The following is a 23,672-nucleotide window of genomic DNA, read 5'->3' as shown; positions in this document are numbered from 1 at the left end:
TGCAAAAGAACTATGATTTTTTGATAGTGGTTGGGTACATTTACTCGAAAAGTGGCTCTGTGGGGACCCAGTCTTTCCTGAGGCCAACCTTGTCCCATCACTAGCCAAGGACAAGACAGAAGCCTTGAACAGGAAGGGTGTACATCATACACAAGGAAATAAAGAGCTGCTTTCCTGTTCTTCCTTTCTACTCCACATTTGTCTTACTGGACTGGGGAGATTTGCCTGGTTTGGGAGACAGCTGGGAAGGAATTAATGTGCTAGCCACTGAAGAGCAACTCTAGCCCAAGAGGTTCCGTGAGGCAGCCTGCACTCAGCTCTTGTACTGGATAATGGAACTCAGAACACCATTTGGCTCTAATCCTTTGTGGAAGGTTTGTATAGATTAGGAAAGTGAATGTTCCTACTTCTCAGTACCCAGAGCCCAGGCCCATGTGGGCACTATACTTAGGTCAGTGCTGTAGTTGGTGTTTGGACTAGTGGCTTATGCCTATAATCCCTGTAATCAGAGCACCCTGGAGGCTGAGGCCAGAAGATTTTGAATTCCAAGCTAGAACACGTTTGCATAGCCTGGCTACCTCAAAACAAAAGAAGGCTTTCAGTAACAAGTCTCTAAAATATTTTTTTAAGTAAGATTTCTGCCACAGTGTTTGTCCTTTTACATTTTTTTTTTTTTTACTTTGAAAATTGCTTTTCTCCAAGCATGTTGTCACACACCTGTAATCCCAGCAGTCAGGAGGCTGAGGCAGAAGGATTGATGTGTGTTTAATGCTGACCTGGGCTACATAGTGAGTTCCAGTCCAGATTGGATTAGATGTGAGACCTTATCCCTGTCTCAAAAAGCAGTCATGCCGGAGTGCCAGCTCACTGGTAGAGCACCTACCCAGCACTCCTCAGGACCACACACACACACACACACACCATTCTTCAAAGTCACTTGGCTGTCTGTATTAAAGACTCAAAAGAATATAGTGTGTCCTTGAGCTGAGGAGGGCAGCAGGGCACTTAGGACTTTGGCAATAACCTATGAATGCTGTCTTGTCTTTCTGGCCCATGGATGAAGGGTCTTTATAGAGAAGGGCTACTAGGAATGCTGCCATAAGACATCTTTTCACCCGACTCCCACACACTAGTAAACCAGGTCAGGTTGTGTCTTGAGAGAATGCCCTTCCCAGCCTAATTCCTCACATGTGGTCTAGGAACGGTGTATTGTCTTCATTAATTGCCATATTGGATGGCCTATGTGGGTTAACAAAACCAGAGACAGTGGTATGCCCACCAGGATCACAAACACAACCTTCTCTGTACTAGGGTGAGGGGACCTGTTGCCTATTCCACATACCAACAGTTTCTAATATATACATGAGGCTAGCTAGTATATAAGTTATGTACTATATTATCTAGTATATACTTGCAGACCTTACAATATATGTTCATACAAGCTCGTGTCCCACCAGCCTTGAGGCCTCTCTGCTCTTGGATTTAACAGTTAGTTCACAGACTGTCCTTTTCCCCAGACTTGAGGGCCTGTCATTTACTAACTTCCAAGTGCTTCCACCACACACCTTCAGGAGCAACTGAGCAGAACCGATTTCAAATGCCCACCTGAGGAACAGTGTGAGCTTCCGCCTGATATCTGCCACTCACAGCTGCCCATTCCCAACACACACACTACTCAGGCCTTCAGGGCCTCTAGATTTACTCTCTGAGTCAGCCACCCTCTCCCCATCAAACTGCCACTGACTTCAGGAAAACTAAGAAAGTCACTGCACTGAGACAGAACTTTAAAGACTGGAGAAGGGCATTCAGTGCCAGCACAGGGAAGGGTGGTCCTTGTGTCAGCTTAGCTGACATTCAGATCACAGTAAACAATCACAGCTACCGGGAGCTCTCGTTTATTCTGTGTTGTGAACGTCATAGGCTGCTATTGTGCTGGGGCTCCTGTGTCGGAAGTAGGGGCCCCAGTCAGCCTGCTCGCGAATGGTTCTCTGTTCTTCACCTTCAGGGATGCCATAGCTGATTAGCGTCTCATTTGAGGCTCGAGTGATGATGATCTGCGGAGTGACACTTTTCTTCTTGATCGACTTTTGTTTAGTATCAGGTTTGTCTAGAGGGAAGAAAACATCCATCCATTTAGTGGGTGTGTAGAAACTTCTTCCACAATGAAGACAAGGCCTGTCTTAGCTCCCAGTAAAGGAAACAGATTCATGCCAGCAGGAAAAACAAAACAAAACTGTGCTTGATGATTTGTTTCCAACACTCAAACAAATGCAAAGTTCAGAGGGGCCACTCTGAGTACTCGGTATACTCATGCAAGGGAGGAACAGAGGAGACTACATTTCATCAGGTGCAGGACAGCCTCGGGGTGACAAGTACAGGACAGCTATATTCTTTTGAGTCTTTAATACAGACAAACTAGGATCCCACCAACACTGAGGTCACTCTGTTCTTGAACTTAACAGTCAGGTTTTTTATTTTATTTTATTTTATTTTATTCGATACAGGGTTAAACAAAGGAATAAACAAATAAATGTTGAGTCAGGCATGGTGGTGTTCACTTTTATTCCAAGAACTAGAGGAGGCGGAAGCAGGCAGATCTCTGTCAGTTCAAGACCATCTTGGTTTACATAGAGAGTTCCAGGCCATCCAGGGATACATAGTGAAATCAAAATATTCACTGGTACAATGCATATCTACCACACATAAAGCCCTAGATTTAATCCTCAATTCTCACCACACAAAATCATATAAATAAAAATGGCTGTGTTGGGTAGCATATGCCTTTAATCCCAGCCCTTGGGAGGCAGAGGCAGGGGGATATCTGTGAGTTCAAGGACACCCTGTCTACACAGAGAGTTCCAGGACAGCCAGGAATGCCCTGCATCAATCGATCAATGTCATTAAACATGGAGAAGCCAAGCTGGTGCCTACCTGGAGCCTTCACCTCTATTAACCTATTCATGGTGCTGGATGGTACTCTGCATACTGTAAAGGAGAAAGGTAAACACTCATACAGATACAGACTTCTCCATCAACAATGGGGACTTGCATGCAAGATGAGCTCGTGCAACAGTGGCACAAAGCTTGATGGACTAACCAACCAATATCTGATTGGATTTAAGGCCCACTCCATGAGATGTAACTGATCACTGACCCTGCTCATGTGGCCAAGAACATTAGGCTAGATTGGCCAGGAATCTAGGGGTTATAGTGTAGAGCCAGATACTACCGTTCATCTACACTCATTGATCAGTGTCTTGCTCAGTCATCATTGGAGAAGCTTCCTCCTGTAATAGATGGGAATAAACATAGAGAACCACAGCTGGACAGTGTGCAGAGAATGAGAGACATTGTTACGCTCAGTCCTAAATAGAATGTCTCCATCAATTCCTTCTCCTCAGGACTCATAGAACCTAACAGAAAAGGAAGCAAAAAGATCCTAAGGGCCAGAGAGAATGGAGAAGACCAAGGAAACAAGGCCTTCTAAACACAGCACGACCAATAAACAGATGAATTCACAGAGACTGTGGCAGCATGCATGGGGCCAGCACAGGTCTGAGCCTGCTGGGGTCCCAGTGCAGAGAAGGGAAGTGGACACAAGCCACATCCTTAACCCAGAAGCCATCTCCAATTGATAACTGTTTGCAAATGGGAAACTAGTCTTCTCCAATGGAGTCTCACTGAATATATACAAATATACATTCATAAGGCCAGGTCCCCCATGTCCAGGAGTGGGTGGCCAACAAAAAAATGAAGCCAGTGGCATTTTTGGAGGTTCTCTGTCCCATAATGCTTTATCGGGGCATTAAAAAAAAAAAGACAAACAACAACAAAAACCTTATAATTCCTTTGTGTGTATATTATGGTTTCCAGTTTTGTGTTTTTATGAAATGTGTGTCTCTGTGTTTATGGATGTTTATTGAACTTTTCTTTGGCTCTTTTTCTTCTGTTTCCTTTGTCCTATTATGGTTTGTTTGTTCTTTCTTTTTTGCTTTTTGTTTTTTGTTTTTCGAGACAGGGTTTCTCTGTGGCTTTGGAGGCTGTCCTGGAACTAGCTCTTGTAGACCAGGCTGGTCTCGAACTCACTGAGATCCGCCTGCCTCTGCCTCCCAAATGCTGGGACTAAAGGTGTGTGCCACCACCGCTCAGCTCTATCTTGTTATTTTTTTAGATGCCTATTTGTATCGTAGTGAGAAAAGGTGTAGATTTTGGTAGGTGGGGGAAGTGGGGAGGATTTGGGAGGAGTTAAGGGAGGGGAAATATATTGTATTAGAAATATATTTTCTATAAAAAATTCAGGAAATAAATGAATAAAACAAAAACAATAGATGTAGGCTTAAACGCTGCACATGCTTGATTCTTGTGCCTCCAGATACCTTACATCCCTGCACCACCCATGCATGAACACAGGCTGTTCTTCCACCTGCCTTCTGGACTATCCACACACAGCTCTGTACCCTATCCCTATGCCTATCTGGGGTTCCCATCCTTTGTGTGATCAACTCCATTTGTTTGACACAGATTATTTCTAATTTCTAATTTTTTGTTTCTCTCTCTCTTCTTCCCCCCTCTTGTGTGTGTGTGAGTTACTTTTTCTTCTTTTTTTTTGGGGGGGGAGGCTTTTTTTCTTTTTCTAAAGATTTATTTATTATGTACACAGTGTTCTTCCTGCATGTATGTCTGCAGGCCAGAAGAGGGCACCAGATTTCATTACAGATGGTTGTGAGCCACCATGTGTTTGCTGGGAATTGAACTCAGGACCTTTGGAAGCACAGGCAGTACTCTTAGCCACTGAGCCATCTCTCCAGTCCTTTTATTGTTTTTTTTTTTTTTTTTTTGAGACAGGGTTTCTCTGTGGCTTTGGAGGCTGTCCTGGAACTTGCTCTTGCTCTTGTAGACCAGGCTGGTCTTGAACTCAAAAAATTGGCCTGCCTCTGCCTCCTGAGTGCTGGGATTAAAGGCGTGCACCACCACCACCCAGCTGTGTGTTACTTCTTTCTCATTTGCTATTACCAATGCCTGACAACAACTTAAGGGTGGAGTGTATTTTGTCTCCTAGTTTAAGAAGGGATACAGTCCATCATGTCTGAAAGGTACAGCCACCAAAGCATGAGGCAGTCATGCATGAAGAACTGGCACCCACATGCATAGTGAGTCTTAGTTAACCTTCTCAGACATGTCCAAAAATTTGTCTCCTAGGCGACTCTAGAGCGGCGATTCTCAACCTTCCTGATGCTATGACCCTTAAATACCTTTCTTCATCTGTGGTGACTCCAATCACAAAATTATTTCATAACTGTAATTCTGCTACTGCTATGAATTGTAATGCAAATATCTGGTATGCATTATATCTTATATGTGACTCTCCCCCAAGGGGTTATGACCCATATGAGAACCACTAGTCTAGATTCTGCAAGTTGACAGTATTAACCATCACAGCTTTCCTGGACAGATTACTAGAACTAGAACTTTATGATCAAATTGTATTTTTTTAAACCATGGTAAATATTATCAAATTAACTGGGAGAAGGGTAGCACACACATGCCTGTAATCTCAGCATTTTTTATTACAAAGCCAGCCTAAGTTGCCTAAGAGACACTTCCTCAAGCATAAACCCATCATATTGGAGCTGGGATGTAACTCCTTGGTAGACTGCATGCTTACCATGCTTAAGGTCCTGGTGTCAGTCTCCAGAACCAAAAAATACCAATTTATGTTTCTGCCAGAAGACTATAAATAAAGCTGTGTGTGGGTAGCTAAGGAAGTGTAGACAGGAACAGCAAAAGTTCAAGGTCATCTTTGTATTATAGGAAAGTTTCTTTGTTTTTGTTTTCTGATTGTTTTTTGAGACAGGGTTTTCTCTGTGTAGTCTTGGCTGTCCTGTAACTTGCTTTGTAGACCAAGCTGGCCTTGAACTCAGAGATCTACCTGCCTCTGAGTGCTGGGGTTAAAAGCGAGCCACCACTGCCCAGTTTTTTTTGTTTGTTTGTTTTTTGTTTTGTTTTGTTTTGTTTTTCCAGACAGGGTTTCTCTGTGTAGCTTTGGAGCTTCTCCTGTCACTCGCTCTGTAGACCACGCTGGATTTGAACTCACCGAGATCCACCAGTCTCTGCCTCCCGTGCTGGGATTAAAGGCATGCAGCACCACTGCGGGGCAACTGCCCAGTTTTTTATAGAAAATTTGAGGCTATCCTGGGATACATTGGGCTCTAATATTGTTTCAGAAAACAAGACTACAAGCTAAGAAAATTGTACTCTGTTAACTTATAAATTATTTTACCCATTTTAATTTAATGCTTTTTGTTTTGTGGCACTTTTCTTTCTTGAAAGTTTTCTGGTCTTACTGTGTATCTGGAGCTGACCTGGAATCCACAATTTTTCTGCCTTAGCCTCTCCAGTGCTGGGATTATGGGTCTGAGTTTCCATTCTTGGCTCTTTAGTTTTATGCACATGAATGTTTTGCCTGCATTTGTGACTGTGTATGCTATGTGCTGCCTGGTGCCTGTGGAAGTCAGAAGAGAGCATCAGACCTTCAGGAACTGGAGTGACAAATAGTTGTGATCTACTATGGGGGTTCCACCATGTGACTCCCACCATGTAGGAAATTCAAACTCAGATAATCTATTTGGACAAGCATCTAGTGTGCTCTTAACACTGAGCCATCTCTCCAGCCTCTAGTTTCTTTTTAAAAAGCTTTTAAAAAATCGTGTGTGTGTGTGTGTGTGTGTGTGTGTGTGTGTGTGTGTGTGTGTGTGTGTGTACGAGAGTGCAGGTGACAGCAAAGGCCAGAAGAACAGGGCATTGGATCTCCAGAGTTAGAGTTACAGGCAGCTGTGAGCTACTCAATATGGGTGCTGGGAACCAAATTCAGGTCCTCTGCAAGAGCAGTATGCACTCTTAACAGTTGAACCATCTCTCTGACTTTTTTCTCTTTAAATTGTTTGGGTGTGTTTTTGAATGTAGGTATGTGCCAAGACATGTCAGGACTTTGCTGCCATATTGTGGGATCTGGGGATCAAATTCAGGCCATCAGACCTATTCGAAAGTACCTTTCCCCTTGAGCCATCTTGTTAGCCCTTAGTTTTCAGTTTCTTCATTCACGTGGTCTTAATTTTTACATTGATTTACATTGTGTGTGTGTACAGGTGTGGAAGTCAGAAGACAGCTTGGGATAGTTGGTTCTTCCCTTCTACCATTCAGGTCACTGGGGTACAATTCGGGTCCTCAGTCTTGGCAGTACCTTAACCTGCTATCATGCCAGCTCTAGTTTTTTCATTTGGAACAGTGCTTCTCAACCTTCCCAATGCTGTATCTAGAACTCAACCTTCCCAATGCTGGGACCCTTTACTACAGTTCCTCATGTGGTGGTGACCCCCAACCATAAAATTATTTCATTGCTACTTAACTGTAATTTGGCTACTGTTATGAATCACAATGTAAATATCTAATATGCAGATAGCTGGTATTTGACCCACAAAGGAGTCAAAACCCACAGGTTGAGAACTGCTGATTTAGAAACGTGCTGGGTGTGATGGCATGCCTATCTTTAATCTCAGCACTCAGGAGACAGAGGCAAGCAGATTGCCAAAATCTCATTATGTAGCCAAAGCTACATAATGAGACCCTGTCAGAGAGAGGGCTGGAAGAGGGGGACAGGGCATCAAGCATTATGTTTAGGTTCCTTTTTTTTTTTTTTCTGTTTGGTGGTGATGTTTCATTTTCTTGTTTTGTTTTGTTGCCATGTTGGGATTGGAACCCATGGCTTTGCGTGTGCTAGGCTATGAACTACCATTGAGCTACATCCTAACCACTAGGATTATCTATTCTATCTAGTTTTGGAGACAAGGTCTTAACCATGTAGCCCAGGCTATCTAGAACTTAAGATTCTCTTGCCTGTGCCCCTCAATGCTGAGAATATAGACATAACACCTGATTTAAGGTTCTTCCTTTACAGTACCTGCACAATTTAATTTTTTGAAAGAGAGTCTTACTGGGCTGGAGAGATGGCTCAGAGGTTAAGAGCACAGACTGCTCTTCCTGAGGTTCTGAGTTCAATTCCCAGCAACCACATGGTGGCTTAAAAACCATCTATAATGAGATCTGGTGCCATCTTCTGGTATGTAGATATACATGCAGCCAGCACACTGTGTACATAATAAATCCTTTTAAAAAAAAGAGAGTCTTATTATGTAGCAATAACTTTCCTAGAACGTGTATCTAGAACTTGGCCTTGAACAATCTTCCTGCCTTTACCTTTTGGGATTACAGGCATGTACCACCATGCTTGTATGTCCTTACTCTATCTCTTTGGTGCTGGTTGGTGGCTTTTATCAGTGCCTATACTTAGTCCTCCAGTCTTGATGCCCCAGGAATTCAGGCTAGGATTCTGATCAGGGCCTGAGTCTACATTCTTGTGTACCATTTGGATTAGGGTCAGGGTTTCTTTGTTGCTCATGCACTGAAGTCCTCATTTCCCCTCATTGTATGGTCAAGGGTTGCAAGTCCAGAGGCCTGCAACCTCTGCCTGTGATGGGGGCGGGGGCGTGTTTTGAGATAGGTTTCTGCTAGGCCTCTTTATCTGACTTCAAAATCATGGGGATATTCCTACCTTAGCATCTAGAATTCTGGAATTACAGGTGTGCAGTATCACACCCAGCTTGCCTGTGACTTTCTAGAAACATTTTAAATAATATTTTTGTTTTGTGTGCAAGTGTGTGTATGGGGGGCACACATGCTATGCTGTAGGTGTAGAGGTCAGAGAACAACTTTCAGTTGCAGTTTCTCTTTTTCCCCTATGTGGGGCCAAGGGATTGAGCTCAGGTGGCCACACCTAGCACCATCTGGAACTTGTAAAGGCTTCTGTAATTAGGTTGTGTATACCCAGATAATTGCTATTCTAATTGTTAAGGTCAAAAACTTAGCCACAGCAATGGCACCTCTTCCTTTGGGCAAGTTCCACCCTATTCAAGGAGCGATCACACAGCATTGTTCAACAAAGGACAGGGATTTGGAGATTGAACCACACTGTCAGAATGTCTTCAAGAAAGATGGGTACTTCCAGCCTGTTGAGGTGATGCATAACTTTAATCCCAGCAGGATTGGGAGGCAGAGGCAGGTGGATCTCTGAACTCAAGACCAGCCTAGTCTACAGAGCAAGTTCTAGGACAGCCAGAGCTATAGAGAAACCCTGTCTTGAAAAACAAAAAGAAGAAAGTCAGATAGGTACAGTGTCTCAGAGTACCTGATCATGCCTAATCATACCTGATCTGATGTTTGAGATATTATTTTGGCCTCTCATATATGTTGCTTTAACTTTTATTATTTATTTTTAAGACAGAGTTTCTCTGTGCAATTATGACTGTCCTGTCCTGTCCCTGTAGCTCATCACTGCCTGGTGCTTTTAACTTTTATTTATTTATTTATTGTGTATACAACATTCTGCTTCCATATATATCTGCACACCAGAAGAGGGCACTAGATCTCATTGTAGATGGTTGTGAGCCACCATGTGGTTGCTGGGAATTGAACTCAGGACCTTTGGAAGAGCAGCCAGTGCTCTTAATCTCTGAGCCATCTCTCCAGCCCCAGCTTTTAACTTTTTAAAAAATTTTTTGAGACAGGGTTTCTCTCTGTAGCTTTGTAGACCAGGCTGGCCTCAAGTTCACAGAGATCTGCCTGCCTCTGTCTACCAAGTGTGCTTTTAACTTCTTTTGAAACAATTTCTCATTATGTGGCCTGGGCTTATGTCAAGTTTGAGATCTGTCTGTGTCAGCCTCTTGACTGTCGGCATTACAGGCAAGAGCCAACAAACCTGGCTGCAAATGAGTTTTCATTGTTTGAGTTTTAAAGTGTTTATAATGTTGATAGTGTTTGAAGAGGTTTTTGTGGTATGTGTGTGTTTGTGTGTGTGAATTTTGTTTTGTTTGAGACAGGGTCTCTATAGTAACAGCTGGCCTGGAATTCAAAGAGATTTCTCCTGCCTCTGCCTCCTAATTGCTGAGATTACCAGTGTTGTATCACCATGTCTATGTTGAATGGATGCTTTTAAAGTGTGGACATATTCTTCGATATCACTTGGTGATGCTTTTCTTTCATTCAAGGCTTGGAAAGATGCTCCTCATTGAGAAATAAAAGTCAATTAGTTGAACTTAAGATCCTCCTACTTCTACGGCCCAAGTGCGGGGATTACAAGCATGCAGCACCAGGAATGGTTTGTGCAGCACTGGTGATGGAACCCAGGTCAAGCAATGTACCATCTGAGCTACATACAAAACTTCTACTTTTCTTTGGTTGTTCTTTTCCAATACAAGTTCTCACTGTGTAGCTGGCCTGGAACTCACTATTTACACCAGCCTAGCTTCAAACCCACAATGATCCACCTGCCTCTTGCCTCCTAAAACATTATAAAACATTTTATGTGTGTGGTTATTTTGCCTGGGTGCCGTGCCTGCAGAAGCCAGAAAAGGGCCAGGGATCCCCTGGAACTGGAGTTACAGACAGTTGTGAGCTGCCATGTGGGTGCTGTGAATTGGGTTCTGGTCTTCCGGAAGAGCAGCCGGTGCTCTAAACTGCGGAGCCATTTCTCAGCTTCCTCCAAGCCCCACATTTGATATTCACTCTTACTCTTGTGGAAATAATCTGTATATAGCAAGAGGGTTGCACTCACATCTCCTTTAAAGTGTTATTTCTCCTGGGGTAACTTAGATAACCCCATCCTTCTCTGCTGCTTGTTTAGTGTTAGTGTTAGTGTATACTTCCCACACACACACACTCCATTTATTCTAGCTACTTTTTATAATTGGTATGCTTTTCTTATACTGGACTATAATAATTAAAATTATAACTTTTGTATTTTTAATTTTTTTATTTTTTAGATACTCATAAATTCAGACAGTTGTAAAAGTAGCAAGAAGTGGTCCCATGTTCCCTTTACCCATTGTCTCCAGTGGTCGCATCTTACATTAGTGCAGTATCAACACCAGAAATTGACATTGGTCTAGTGAGTGTAGACATACACCTGTCTATCACACACAGCAGCTCCCTCTGATAGGACATAGGACTCTTCCACCAGGGACCCCTTCCTGATGCCCCTTTGGGTCACACCTGCCTTCCCCTTGTCCTTTTACCCCTAAGGGAGTCATACAGAATGTGAAACTTTTGGGGTTGCCACTTTTTACTCACCATATTTTGGTTTTGTTTTTTAATGGTACTGGAGATGGAACCTGGGGCCTTCAGCATGCTAGGCCACACTGCTCTGTCACTGAGCTACACTCCAGTTCAGAATCAATTATTTTTATTGTTATTATTTTATATATTATCCAAATGGACTCTTAAGATGGCCCACCTCAGATCTATACATTGCCTTTAGTTCACAAGCTACTTATAACAATTCCCTCCTTTTCTTTTTAAAATTTAAAGTATATGTGTATGTTAGATTATGGATTTGTGCATGAATGCAGTGCCCATAGGAGCCAGAGAGGGCTTTCATCTCTTGGAACTTAAATTAAAGACAGTTGTGAGTCACCCAATATGGGTGCTCAGAAATGAACTTACATCTTCTGGAAGAACAGTATGTCATTTCTCCAACTCCTTTTAGTTTTTTTCCCTGAAGAAATTGTGTCATTTGAGGGCATAGAACTTTCAACATTCTAGAACAGGCTGGTTGTAAATTTGTGGTGTGCTAATCTCTTTGTGTATATTTGTGGAATTTTCTATGTAAAAATACCTTAAACGTACAGATTATGTATAACATCACACACCCGGACTACCAGCTGCCACAATGCCCTTTTTTTCTTTTCACAGGGTCTTAGTATGTAGCTCAAGCTCTTGGAATGTATGACCCTCCTGCCTCAGCCTTCTGAGTTCTGGGACTACAGGAGTACTCTATAACTGAGAGTCAAACTTCTAGACTCCACCATTTACCCTTCAATCTGACTATTACTGCTGTATAACAACTAACTCCAAAACTCAGCAGCTCAAACCAACCACTTTCTCACTGTTGTGGGTCAGGAACTCAGGACAGGCTTACCTAAACAGTTACCACTTGGAGCCTCGGGTGGTGGTACAGTGGATGGATTCTGGGCTTTGCCCTCTGAAGACTTATCTGGCCTGCAAGTGCTGCTGGCAGCAACAGGCTGTGAATACTCAAAGGCCAGACCTTATAATTACATGTTCACTCAAAGGTCCACTCCAGGGCTAGCAGGGCACAGACACCAGGATGACTAACTGTGGTCCACCCCAGAGCCTCGGAGCCTCGGAGCCTCGGAGCCTCACAGTTGGGCAATCATGAGTCAGTTTTGCTTTGTTTTGTGTTTTGCTTGCATGTATGTATGTGTACCACGTGCTTGTCTGGTGTTCACAGAGGTCAGAAGGCATTAGCTCCCCTGAAATTGGAGTTACAAATGGGTGTTGGGAACTGAACCCAAGTCCTCTGGCAAGACCAGCAAGTGTTCTTAACTGCTGAGCCAACTCTCCAGCCCCAAGGTATCATATAGCTCAGGCTGGACTGGAACATTCCATATAATGACAGATTCCCTTGAACTCGGGCCTCTGCCTCTTGCTAAGATGCATCTGCTCCTGCACCTGCTTTTATATAGTGCTGGTGAAGAAAACCAGGCCTTTGTGCTTTGTGCATGGTAGACACTCTACCAACTGAACTATGTCCTTAGTCCTTCCCCATCTGAAAACACAAGGTTTCACTATATTACCCAAGTTGGGCTTCCATGATCCTCCTGCCTCACTCTCCTGAGTAGCTGGCACTACAACCCCATGCCAAACCTGTTCGAAGTTTTACGATCATTTCCAAATGGACATGACATCTCATGCCTATAATCCCAGGACTTGGGGAGCTGAAGCAAAAAGGCTGTGGTGAGTTCAAGGCATTTCATATAAAGAAGTCATAATGTATATGGACGTTTATATCTGACATCAGGTTTTGAGGTCCCTCCAGGGTTGCATGTGTGAGTGGCTTCTTCCTCGTTACTGCTGAACTTGCTCCATCATCTTTTCTTGACACCGTCCTCACTGGGGTTTCTCTTCATGTCCACCTGCTTTTCCTTCAGAAGTGACGATTATGTGACAGGTGTCATTGGTGGCTTTCAAATGGGTAGTTCCTTGCTGGCAAAGGTCTTGTCTATTCTGATACCTTAATACTCCTCTGGCATTTCATAATTTGTAGAGATGAACCCATCTTAGAGAGGCTGGGCTGGTAAAGCCTACCTCAGAAAAATTTCCTTGCCAATAGCAAAGCAAGGTCCAAAATCTCTTAAGAATCAGTGAAATCTTGTGTGTCTGTGATACCTGCAGCCTTCCAGATACCTTGACACTGTGAAGGAAGACATTCCTGACACTGAAGGTGGCACCATGGAACATGAAGAGTCCTTGATGCCATGCTGCTGAGTAAACACGGTAGATGCCGTCTCTGACCCTTCTTTGGTCAGACATCAAACCACTTAGTTATAAAAATCTTGTTTAGTTGACCTTTCTGTACTTAGCTAAAAGCACCCTGAGGGACAAATATCATATAAACCTCCACCCTAAACATACCCCTTTGCTGTAACCCTTCTTTCCTCAAATGAAGGGGTTCCTAAGTTTCAAGACCAGACCTCTTTGAATCCCAGCACCTGAATTTCAAACTGCCCCCCACCCCCTCTGTGTAGCATTTGTAGGTCCCACGGGGCCTCAGTCTGAGCCGCCAAGCACTGCTCCTGCCCATGCCAGGTGAGTCCTCTCTCATCTGACACATTACCCAGCCCTATCTTCCCCTGCATCTCATCAGAGTGTAGGCTCTACACTTTCTACCTCATCTTTCTGAATGTCTACTTCGGCTGCTTCTCTGGTTCCCAGATTACAGCAATGAGCATGAGGTAGGTCCCCTCGGGGTTCTGTCTGTCATACTGGCCTCCCTTCTGGAAGCAAAAAGACCTTTCCGATGCACACAGCTCCTAATACCGTTCTTGTCTTAAATACTTAATTCTCTCTCCAACAATCTGGATGATATAATGATGGAAGATCTGTATTTGGGCTTTGTCCTGGTTTTGTGGTCTCATCTCCAACAATTCCACACTGAAGGTGTGGCCAAATTGGGCTGGTCTAAAATGAATAAACACACCAAACTGCCTGCCTCATGGAAAAGTGAAATTGGCAGCAAACTGTCACTTCCTGGTATCTGCCAAATGATATGCTTGGGTTTGTATGAGAAGAAACACTTTTGTCCCATCCATGATCCTTTCTTCCTCGGAAGCCCTCCCACCTTTGTGCCAGGCTGCTGAAGACCAAACCCTCCTCAGGAGTCACACTCCAGCCTGGACAATCACCCAACGTTCTGTTCCAAGCTGTAACATGTCGAAGGAATCACCGTGGAACCAGAGGTCACCCAACCCTCCTGGGGGACAATGTATGAATCACTCAATAAGTTTCTTCTTAATTTTTTTTTCCTTCTGAAACGGTCTCCGTATATACAGGATGCCCTTGAAATCCCTGCTATAACCTAGAATGGACTCAAGCTAACAAGCCTACCTGTACTCTTGTTTATCTCACTGCACCAAGAATCCTGCATATTTACCTCCTGTGTCATTAGAGTCTTAGGAATGGGCCCCATCCCAGATGCCTTGACGTGGCAGGTCTCCTCGGGTCTCCTACCTTCAGAGGAAGAGGAAGGCTTTGAGTGCTTGGCTATCCCTGCCCCGAATAGCAGGTTTTCGGCAGGCTGATTCAAGGCTTCCTTGTCAGGCTGCTTGGTCTCCATTACTTTGTCCTTAGACTTTGCAACAAAATTGGTAGGGCTCTTCTTTGGCTCCTCAACTGAAACACACGGATAATCAGTTAGACCTACAACCCAAGGATGCTTGCTCGGAGGGCGGGCCTCGCCACCAGGCGGAGCCCTTTACCTTTCTTCTCTCTGGGTTTGCTTCTGGACAGGCCCATAGGTGACCCTGCCGCTCCAGCCGGGCGGCCTTGGGGGCCCAGTAACCCTAGCGACTCACAAAACCAACACCCCGCTTTGGGAGCTCATTGCCATGGCAACCGCGTGCCGCGCGAGACGTACCGAAGCCCCACCCAAGGCCCAGCTCCGCCTTCTCGCGAGAGTAAGCCGCGCGACCGGAAACATTAGCGACCCCGGAAGTCCTCCCGGGCACAGCTGGTCCGTAAGATCTCGTCCCCTTCGCCGCCCCGAGGGGTGCACTACTCGATTGGCCATGGACGGTAAGGGGCCGTCACCTACTTTGGGTTCGGAGCGGGAATCTGCGGACACTCTGGCCTCAGCCCCTTAACCCAGCCGGACCTGTCCCGGGTCTGAGGCCCAGACCCCGCCCCTGGGCCTTGAACCCACTTGTCTCGACCCTTCATCCCGACCAGGACCCGCCTCTTAGCTCAGCTCCAGACACCGGCTAGGACCGGCCCTCGTGCCTGCACCACACGTACCGACCAGAACCGGTCCCGGTTCCTGAACCTTTCCATCTTAGCTGAAACCCTCTCCTGGGCTTCGATCCCACAGTCCACCAGGAACTACCTCCCGGTTCTTGACTCCAGACCCCAGCCAGAACCTACCCCAGGGTCTTGTTCCTTACCCAGATCTCCCCAGGCATGGACCCCAAACCCAGCACCGAGCCCCTGAATTCTGTTCAGATGACCTCAGATCCAGGCCCTTCTAGCCACCCTCCCTGTTTTGTTTTTTTTCTTCCTTGGGGACCCTGGGATGTTGTCAGAAGGCACCAGAAAAGGTGGTAGTTGCACCCTTGAATAGCACCCAGAGAAGTAGGAATGATTCAGATACAAAGGACTTAAAGTGCCAAGTAATAGGGTGTGGGTTCCCTCCTTAGAGCCACATGTTCTATCTCCCTTACCCTTATAATACATTGGGAGAGAGCCACCCCTAGTGATAGGACTCACTTCCGCCTGCCAGCGTTCGGATCTCTAGACTCTCAGAGAACTCATGAGTGGACAGTGCAGGTCTTATGGGCTGCTGTAATAGAGTTTTCGTTTGTATGAGACAGGGTCTCCCTCTGTAGCCTTGGCTTGCCTGGAAATTACTACATATACCAGACTGGCCTTGAACTCAGATATTTGCCTATTTCTGCTTCCCCAGTGCTGGGATTGAAGGTATGCACAGCTGTAATGGAGTTTTTAAAAACTGTTTTCAGAAATGTAGAAAGCTGTGTCATTGTCATGGAGGAAATACATAACAATCCTATCCTGCGTTCCTTGGACAGATGTAGCACCCCAGTGTCTCGACAATAAAGAATTTTTGTATCACAGTTTACTCTGCTCGTGTGAGGGAACTTTACTGAAGCTCACATCAGGTTTCTCCAGCTTTTTATTTCTCAGAGTCCAGTCCCGCTAGAGTCTACAGGAAAAAGCAGGTTGAGAAGGGAGAGATTCGGCCAGTGTCCTGAAGCTAGTGAGATGACTGTGCCACACCTGGGAGTCAGCTGTGGTAGCTCTGGCCATAACTAGTGCCTGCACTGAGTGGTGGTAGATGGGTAGGCGCACAGAGTTCCCTGTACCTCAGCAGGCCTCTGCTGGGCCTTGTTCTGCATTTGCAGAGCATCAGTGCCTCATTCTGGACTGGTAGGGTGAGCCTTTTCAGGAATCAAATAGCACAGCACTCTGCAGCTTTAAAGACAGAGCCAGTTGCCTGATGTGTGGCTCACAGCTGCAATGCCAGCTCATAGCAGTTGGGAGAGAAGGATCAGGAGGTCACAGTGTCCCCATCCTTAGCTACCTAGGGAGTTTTTAAAACAGGTGAAATCCTGTCTGGAAACATCAAAAACAAATAAACATGAAATTGTGTTTACCTGTCTCAAGTTTGTGAATGAATAGCAGGTTTAGTTAGCAATCATTTGTTTTTAAAATACATTTAAATTCCTTCCTTGGCTTAGTACAGGTAGGGACAGTGCACTGGGCCTGATGCTATGGCTTAGAAATGGTGTCTGCCATGGAGTAGGAAACTCTTTTAACCAAGGCTTGCCATCTTCCAGTTGTATCTACTCACCTCTGGCAGGGTAAAGGAAAGGATATGCAAAACCAACGTTTGGGGCTGGAGAGATGGCTCAGTGGTTAAGATCACTGGCTGTCCTTCCAGAGGACCCAAGTTCAAGTCCCAGCAGCCACATGGCAGTTCACAACTGTCTGTAACTCCAGTTCCAGGAGACCTGTCACCTTCACACCAGTGCACATAAAATAAAGGTTTTTTTTTTTTTTTTTTAAAAAAAAAAGAACCAATAAAGGCATTTAAAAAACTGTTAAGTACTAAAGATTAAGTTAAGTACTAAAGGCAAAGAATCCCATGTGTGTTTTGTAAAGTTGAATGGATTGTAAACCACCATCTCCATTCTGGCCATGGCCAAGAACTGCATGCTTTACCCTTTGAGATTGACTGGTACCATTCTATTTTATTTATTTATTTATTTATTTATTTATTTTATTTTTTTGAGATAGGGTTTCTCTATGGCTTTGGAGGCTGTCCTGGAACTAGCTCTTATAGACCAGGCTGGTCTCAGACTCACAGAGATCCGCCTGCCTCTGCCTCCCGAGTGATGGTACTAAAGGCATGTGCCACCCACCCTCCCCCCCAGCAACTGGTACAATTCTTGTGTTCCTGACTAACAAGTTTAGCAAGGGTCTTTGTGATTTGGATCCCTTGTCTAACGTGGATCTATCTTCTAACACCATTGTTGGGCCTCCCAAATGCCCCAGGCAAATCCCATCCATGTCTGTCTCCTGTGGGCCAGCTCCTAGCATCTGCCTGCTTGATAGATGTGCTACTTGTTACATTTAAAAAAAAAAAAAATTTTTTAAGCTGTTTCCTCTTTCTTTGCAGATACCCTGTTCCAGTTGAAGGTTTGTGCAAAACCACCCACCATTCCCCAGTCCTGTCCTGGCAACTAGCAAATAAGGGCAAGAATTACAGTGGCGCTTGGAACCCAGACACCCAAAGTCATGGGCAAATTATCGTAGTTGAATGACTGCCACACAGGGCTCAGACTGCTGACCAAAGACAGGCTTATTCTTTGTTTTTGGCTAAGTAGAAATAGATCACTCAGACTTGTCTGTGAAGACTGAGTGTATTATCTCTAAGAAACACAACTGGGGTTATAGGCACATGCCTTGATGTTTTATTGAGCATTTAAAACCACTGGCTGAAATGTAAACACACTTGGAGAATCTTATGGGCAACGGAATGTGCCTCCTCCTGGGGAGATACTTGTACCTATCAAAGCTTGGCATGTTTCTGCCACTTTTAATGCCTTACAAGTAACAATCGGAGTTAACTTGATCTTGTTTCTTTCTCCCTGACTCCAAGGGTCTGGGCAGGAGTGAGGTTACAAGCTGCTGAACATGGCTGTGACATAGTCTGTGTCACACTGAGGCTATCGGGTGGTGGCACATGGGCAAAGAAGTGAGGAAGCTGTATCTGCAGGATTCTCTACAGATAGCACTCAAGGGTCACTGCTTGAGTACTATTGTGTGTCTTTCCTGTGAGTTCTAAGTCTTTCATAAGCAGGAGCAGAGTTGGTGAGAGTTGCTTTGTCGGCCTTCCACTCTAGAGGAGGATATGGGTTGGAGTGTTGTTTGAGGTGATGGGCATTTTAGGAAACCGCCTTGCACACAGGGCCTCAGAAATGATGAATTGCAACTGATGCTGTTGCAGTTTTCACACAGTAGTATCAGGACTTATATTTTGAGGCTTTGTGCCTTGTCACAGGGTTGGGTGAAGGATATGCAGAGGCAGGAGGTACAGGAAATAGGGTGGGCCTCTAGGTACCTCTAGAGGGTGGGCTCCACCTGTGTGTCTCAAGAGTGTTTACGGTTTCTACTCAGTTCACAGCAAAGCAGCTAGAGAAACTAGCGAAGAAGGCAGAGAAGGACTCCAAGGCTGAGCAGGCCAAAGTAAAGAAGGTATGTAACGTCTCTGGTTTGAATTCTTCCTCCCCCCCCCCCATTCCCTTTATTTTATTTTACTTCATTTATGTTATTTTTGAGATTGAGTACTGCAGACAAGGTTGACCTGGAACTCATTGTGTGGCCCAGGCTAACCTCAAACTTGAGATGACCCTACTTGAGCCTCACGGTTGGTGGGATTACAGTGGGAACCACCACACCCAGCTTTGTTTCCCTCTGTGTTGCTGTAACGTCTTCTTTTTGTGCAAGACACTTCCTACATTGTGATTTAACCTCATTGATTTCAGAGTATTGACGCATTTGCTTTTATACCTGAGACGGGCGAGCATGAGGGAAGGGCAGTAGTCCTCCTCCTTCCCTCCCTGCCCACAGTGGTGTCCAGAACAGAACAGTTGCATGGCCTTCACTCCTTCCTTATTCCTCCAACATTGTCAGTTGGCAAGGAGTGACCTTCTAGCTGTCCCTGCTCCAGTGTCATCATTTTCAACTGACTTTCTTATGGGGCTGCCGCCTAGAGTATCAGGATCTGGGCAGAGGTGGAAGCTTGCTGGGGTTTTTGCAGGAAAGGATCCTCTGCCTAAAGATAGACAGAGCAGAAGGTGGAAGTAGCATGACTGGCCTCAGTGGTCCTTCAGCTCAATCTTGTGCACCTATTTAGTGTTGCTTCAAGGCAGAGTAGTTCCAAGGCTGTGGCTATTGGTAATGACACTGTGTTTTTACAAAGCTCACACATGTCTGAGGATTGTACCTGGGGAAAACTGAAAGCCTCCTACCCTTCCCAGTGGTAAACCATACCTTGGAGAGATACACAAACTTGCCTGCAAACATTTCTCCATCAACATTTACCTATGTATCTTAGGCCCTTCAGCAGAAAAATGTGGAATGTGCCCGTGTGTATGCTGAAAATGCCATCCGCAAGAAGAATGAAGGTGTAAACTGGCTCCGGATGGCATCCCGTGTGGATGCAGTAGCCTCCAAGGTGCAAACAGCTGTGACCATGAAGGGGGTAAGTGCGAGACCATGGTGCCATGTGGCCAGCATACGTTTTAGGGTATAGTGAGTAGAGGGAAGCTTGGACCAGCAAGGAACCAAAGCATCAAAGAGTACTGGACACAGGAAGGCCTCAGGAAAGTCTGGATCCCATAGCATCATCCTCAATCGACTGGAAGTTACATGTACCTTTTGGTTTCACAGTGGAGTTTCCCTTCAAAGTGGAGAGAACTCCACTGTGTCACCAACTGCATTCAAATGACTGTGCTGAGTCCCTGGGTTCCCATCAGAGTTCTGACAACTTGTCTCTGGTTGGCAGCTCTTGACTTTTTTTTTTTTTTTTTTTTTTTTTTTTTTTTTTTTTTTTCGAGACAGGGTTTCTCTGTGTAGCTTTGGAGCCTATCCTGGCAGTCACTCTGGAGACCAGGCTGGCCTCGAACTCACAGAGATCCGCCTGCCTCTGCCTCCTAAGTGCTGGGATTAAAGGCATGTGCCACCAACGCCCGGCGCTCTTGACTATTTTTAACTCTGCTCTTGTCCCTAATCCTTTTTATCCCAGGTGACCAAGAACATGGCACAGGTGACCAAGGCTCTGGACAAAGCGCTGAGTGCCATGGATCTTCAGAAGGTGTCTGCAGTGATGGATAGGTTTGAGCAGCAGGTGCAGAACCTGGATGTGCACACATCGGTAGGTGGCCATTGCAGTATGGCTGGACAGTGCTCAGGGTGGCTGGACTGAGCTAGGCAGGAAGGACTTGGAGAAGGAAGGGGATGGGACACCAGCCCTTTCTGGGGAAGCCCATATGCTAGACAAGCACACAGATGTACAGAAAGGTCCCTCAACCAGGTGGACACAGAGGTGGGACTGCCTGAATGTGGGACAGGAAGGGCCAAGGGAGCCAGGAAAAGTTTCCTTAGGGAGAAACTTTCCTAGTGAAAAGAAAGTGTGGGAGAGTAAGCAAGACCCACAGTCCGAGTTAGGGAGATGGCGCAGTGGGTGAAGTGATTCTTCAGGTAGGCTTTGCCTGAGTGCAAGCCTGAGGACATGAGTTTGGGTTCTTGACACCCACGTAAAAGCTGGGTATGTGGGGGTTTTAGTGCTGGGGCCAAAGACAGATGAACCCCAGGGCTTTGCTGACCAGCCAACCTGGCTGAAATGGTAAACACTAGGTTTAGTGAGAGACTTTTTGAAAGTGGTATCAAGAAGACACTTGATGTTAGTCTCTGACCTTCACATGAGCACATGTACGTATGCATGTTTACACCACACATATCTACAGCAAAACAATTGTGGTATGCTTCATGGTGCCATGGCCATACTGCCCAGAATGAACCTTTCCTCAGGTAATGGAGGATTCTGTGAGCTCTGCCACCACGCTGACCACACCTCAGGAGCAGGTAGACAGCCTCATTGTACAGATTGCTGAGGAAAATGGCTTGGAGGTCTTAGACCAGCTCAGTCAGCTTCCAGAGGGCGCTTCTGCCGTGGGCGAAAGCTCTGTGCGCAGCCAGGAGGACCAGCTGTCTCGGAGGTAGGACTTGCCTGAGTGAATGTCATAATACTTGCTCTAGTATCCTGTCTTGAGGGCAGGTTGGGGACCCCAAGGACTTTGTGGGCTGGAACCCAGCCATGCAAAGACCCATTGGACTTGATGGGACTGTTGGGAAGGCAGAGGGAAGACCTCTGTCGGCCTGGACAGTTCCCCCTTGTATCAGAATGCTGAAGTCCCTATAGCCAGCAAGTGGTGCCAGATGTGTGATCTCAGGCTTGTCTACACACAGCTCATGGTAGAAGGGACTTCCATGCCCTTCCTAAGAATGTCACAGTATGTGGCTATTTCTGGCATCTTTCCACACATTATCTCTGGACAACTTTGAAAAACTAAGTCTCAGTGGGTCCTCACTTCTGGGCTCATGTCTAGTGCTTGTACACAGTATTTCAACTACCTCTGCCCTTTGCCTTTCTTACCGAATCCTTTTTGTTGGTTTCCAGGTTGGCTGCCCTGAGAAATTAGCATGCCCTGGGCAGGTGCTGCCTCCCTTGTTCTGTGATGTACTGGAGTCTTCTGCCTCACTCTGCGCTCAACTTTCTCCAACCCCTCATAGCTGCCTTGGCTCTTCTCCAACCTGTCAGGCTGGGCGCCTTAGAACTGAGCCTTAGGTTGGGCAGTGGGCCTCTGTCCTGGTATTGAATTTGCACAAGTGTGTTGGTGACTCATGTGACTTGTGGGCCACAGCTGGAAGATGGCAAGCTCTGTTTTGTCCTCTGCCTATGTGAATTGACAGACAGGGTTTGGCCAGAAGATGTGTGGACTTCAGCCCAGTGCTTTGGGGCCTTCAGATCACAACGAACGCACACCTGCTGCTTGCCGTGGCCAGTGAGGGTCAGAGCCACTCCTTTGCCAGGCAGCTCTTGGAAGCCTTTCCCCCATCTCTGCAGACAGGAAATTCTGTTGTGTGACAGCCCTGAGTAGGTTCCTGTGGACTTTTGTGCACCAGAAATGTCCAGTGCCAACACTGACCAGGGCCTTTGCAAGATGGTTACTCTCCTCCATCTTCCCAGGGTTGAGCTCTTGGCTACCACTGTCAGCTGGCTGAGTCTACCTGGGCTTGCTGTCCCTCAGCTCCCTTCCCCAGCTCACAGGAACAGAACTGGCACCAATCTCAAGTCCAGGTGTTCCCTCCCTAGAGATCCTCACCCTTCCTCAGCAGCTGCCTCTGGAAGGTCTTCGGGCTGCTTGGGCTGAGCGGTCTGCCTGATGGCCCCAGGCCTCCAGCGATAACAGCCTTCCAGGCCTTTCAGAGCTTCTCGCTCTTGACTATGAGGTTCCCCTGACTTTTCTGTCATTTTAGACATGGGCTGCTGCCCTTCTGCCTTCTCCAAGGGAAAGCCAGGGTGGCTCACAAAGGGAACCTGGGACAGTCCCCTTTGGCTGCCATTAGCTCTTTTACATCCCTTTGCAGTGGGGAAGCTGGCAGGAGGCAGGTGATGATGCTGACTGGGGTGGCCTCAAGGCTGTGTGTACAGGCTGCTGTTTTATTTTTCTGTCTCCTGAAGTTTACTCATGTTCTTAAAACTCCTGGTGATTTTGTTCTTTTGCCAAAGTAGAAAGCACACAGCAGATGGGGTGTGTTTGTCCCAGCCTTCTTCACAAGCTGAGCAGTACAGTACTGCCTACAGGGTTACATGCAAACTTGGAAACTTTACCTGGACTCCCTGTTTGGCTTCTTTCTGTTCTGCACTTTGGGGCCCCTCGGTGTTCCGTATGACAAGTTGATGTTGGGGGTCAGGGCTGGAATTGTTGGCCCTGGGTGTGGGGACCAAGGTACAGTCTAACTGGCCCCCTCAGGCGCCTTGAAATCAACCTACATGACAGGTGTTGAGAGTAGCTACAGTCTCTCAGGGGACAGCCTGTGAGCTCCCTGGGTCTTGGAGGGTACAGGATTTGTGGTACACTAATAGAGTTGGGCGTGCTGGGCAGGGTTCATCAAAATGGGCATATCTGCACTTAAAATGCTGTTGTAAGTAAATAAATTGATTGTTGGAGAGTTTCTCAAGCTTTGCTTTGATGTCCTGGGTAGGGCTACAGAACTGCGGGCTAGATCCTATGTGGATTATCCAGTGCCCCACCTCAGGATGAAGTCAGGAATGGGGAGGAGGTTGGTGTCCCTGGGTGCCTGGTTCCATAGGGGAAAGGGGAAGCATGGGCGATTGGAGATTGTCAGGCTGCTCATAGTGCAATCCATCAAGTTTATTTTAAATATTAAAGTATTGACAT

General features: G+C 45.9%; 2 protein-coding genes across 3 annotated transcripts; one reads left to right on the top strand and one right to left on the bottom strand.

The window, feature by feature from the left end:
- Positions 1-1,879: 1,879 nt before the first annotated feature.
- On the bottom strand, positions 1,880-15,029 carry Spata33 (spermatogenesis associated 33). 2 transcript variants are annotated; one of them, XM_027410617.2, is made up of 3 exons: positions 14,889-15,029; positions 14,641-14,802; positions 1,880-2,107 (listed from the first exon to the last, which is right to left on the bottom strand). In XM_027410617.2, the coding sequence occupies exons 1-3, from the start codon at positions 14,923-14,925 to the stop codon at positions 1,896-1,898; spliced, it is 411 nt and encodes a 136-aa protein (XP_027266418.1). In that variant the 5' UTR covers positions 14,926-15,029; the 3' UTR covers positions 1,880-1,895. The 2 variants fall into 2 exon arrangements, with proteins under 2 accessions (XP_027266418.1, XP_035298637.1); XM_035442746.1 differs by having other exon boundaries at positions 1,975-2,107; positions 14,564-14,802.
- Positions 15,003-23,447, top strand: Chmp1a (charged multivesicular body protein 1A). The gene is made up of 7 exons (XM_027410616.2): positions 15,003-15,204; positions 17,822-17,841; positions 18,823-18,900; positions 19,763-19,909; positions 20,453-20,581; positions 21,238-21,425; positions 21,887-23,447. Exons 1-7 carry the CDS (start codon positions 15,018-15,020, stop codon positions 21,906-21,908), a joined length of 771 nt encoding a protein of 256 aa, XP_027266417.1. The 5' UTR covers positions 15,003-15,017; the 3' UTR covers positions 21,909-23,447.
- Positions 23,448-23,672: the final 225 nt, after the last annotated feature.

The sequence above is a fragment of the Cricetulus griseus genome, chromosome 3 (genome assembly GCF_003668045.3).
Source record: "Cricetulus griseus strain 17A/GY chromosome 3, alternate assembly CriGri-PICRH-1.0, whole genome shotgun sequence".
Classification (NCBI taxonomy): domain Eukaryota; kingdom Metazoa; phylum Chordata; class Mammalia; order Rodentia; family Cricetidae; genus Cricetulus; species Cricetulus griseus.
The sequence above is the reverse complement of the archived record's forward strand: the minus strand, read 5'-3'. Positions and strand labels throughout refer to the sequence as shown.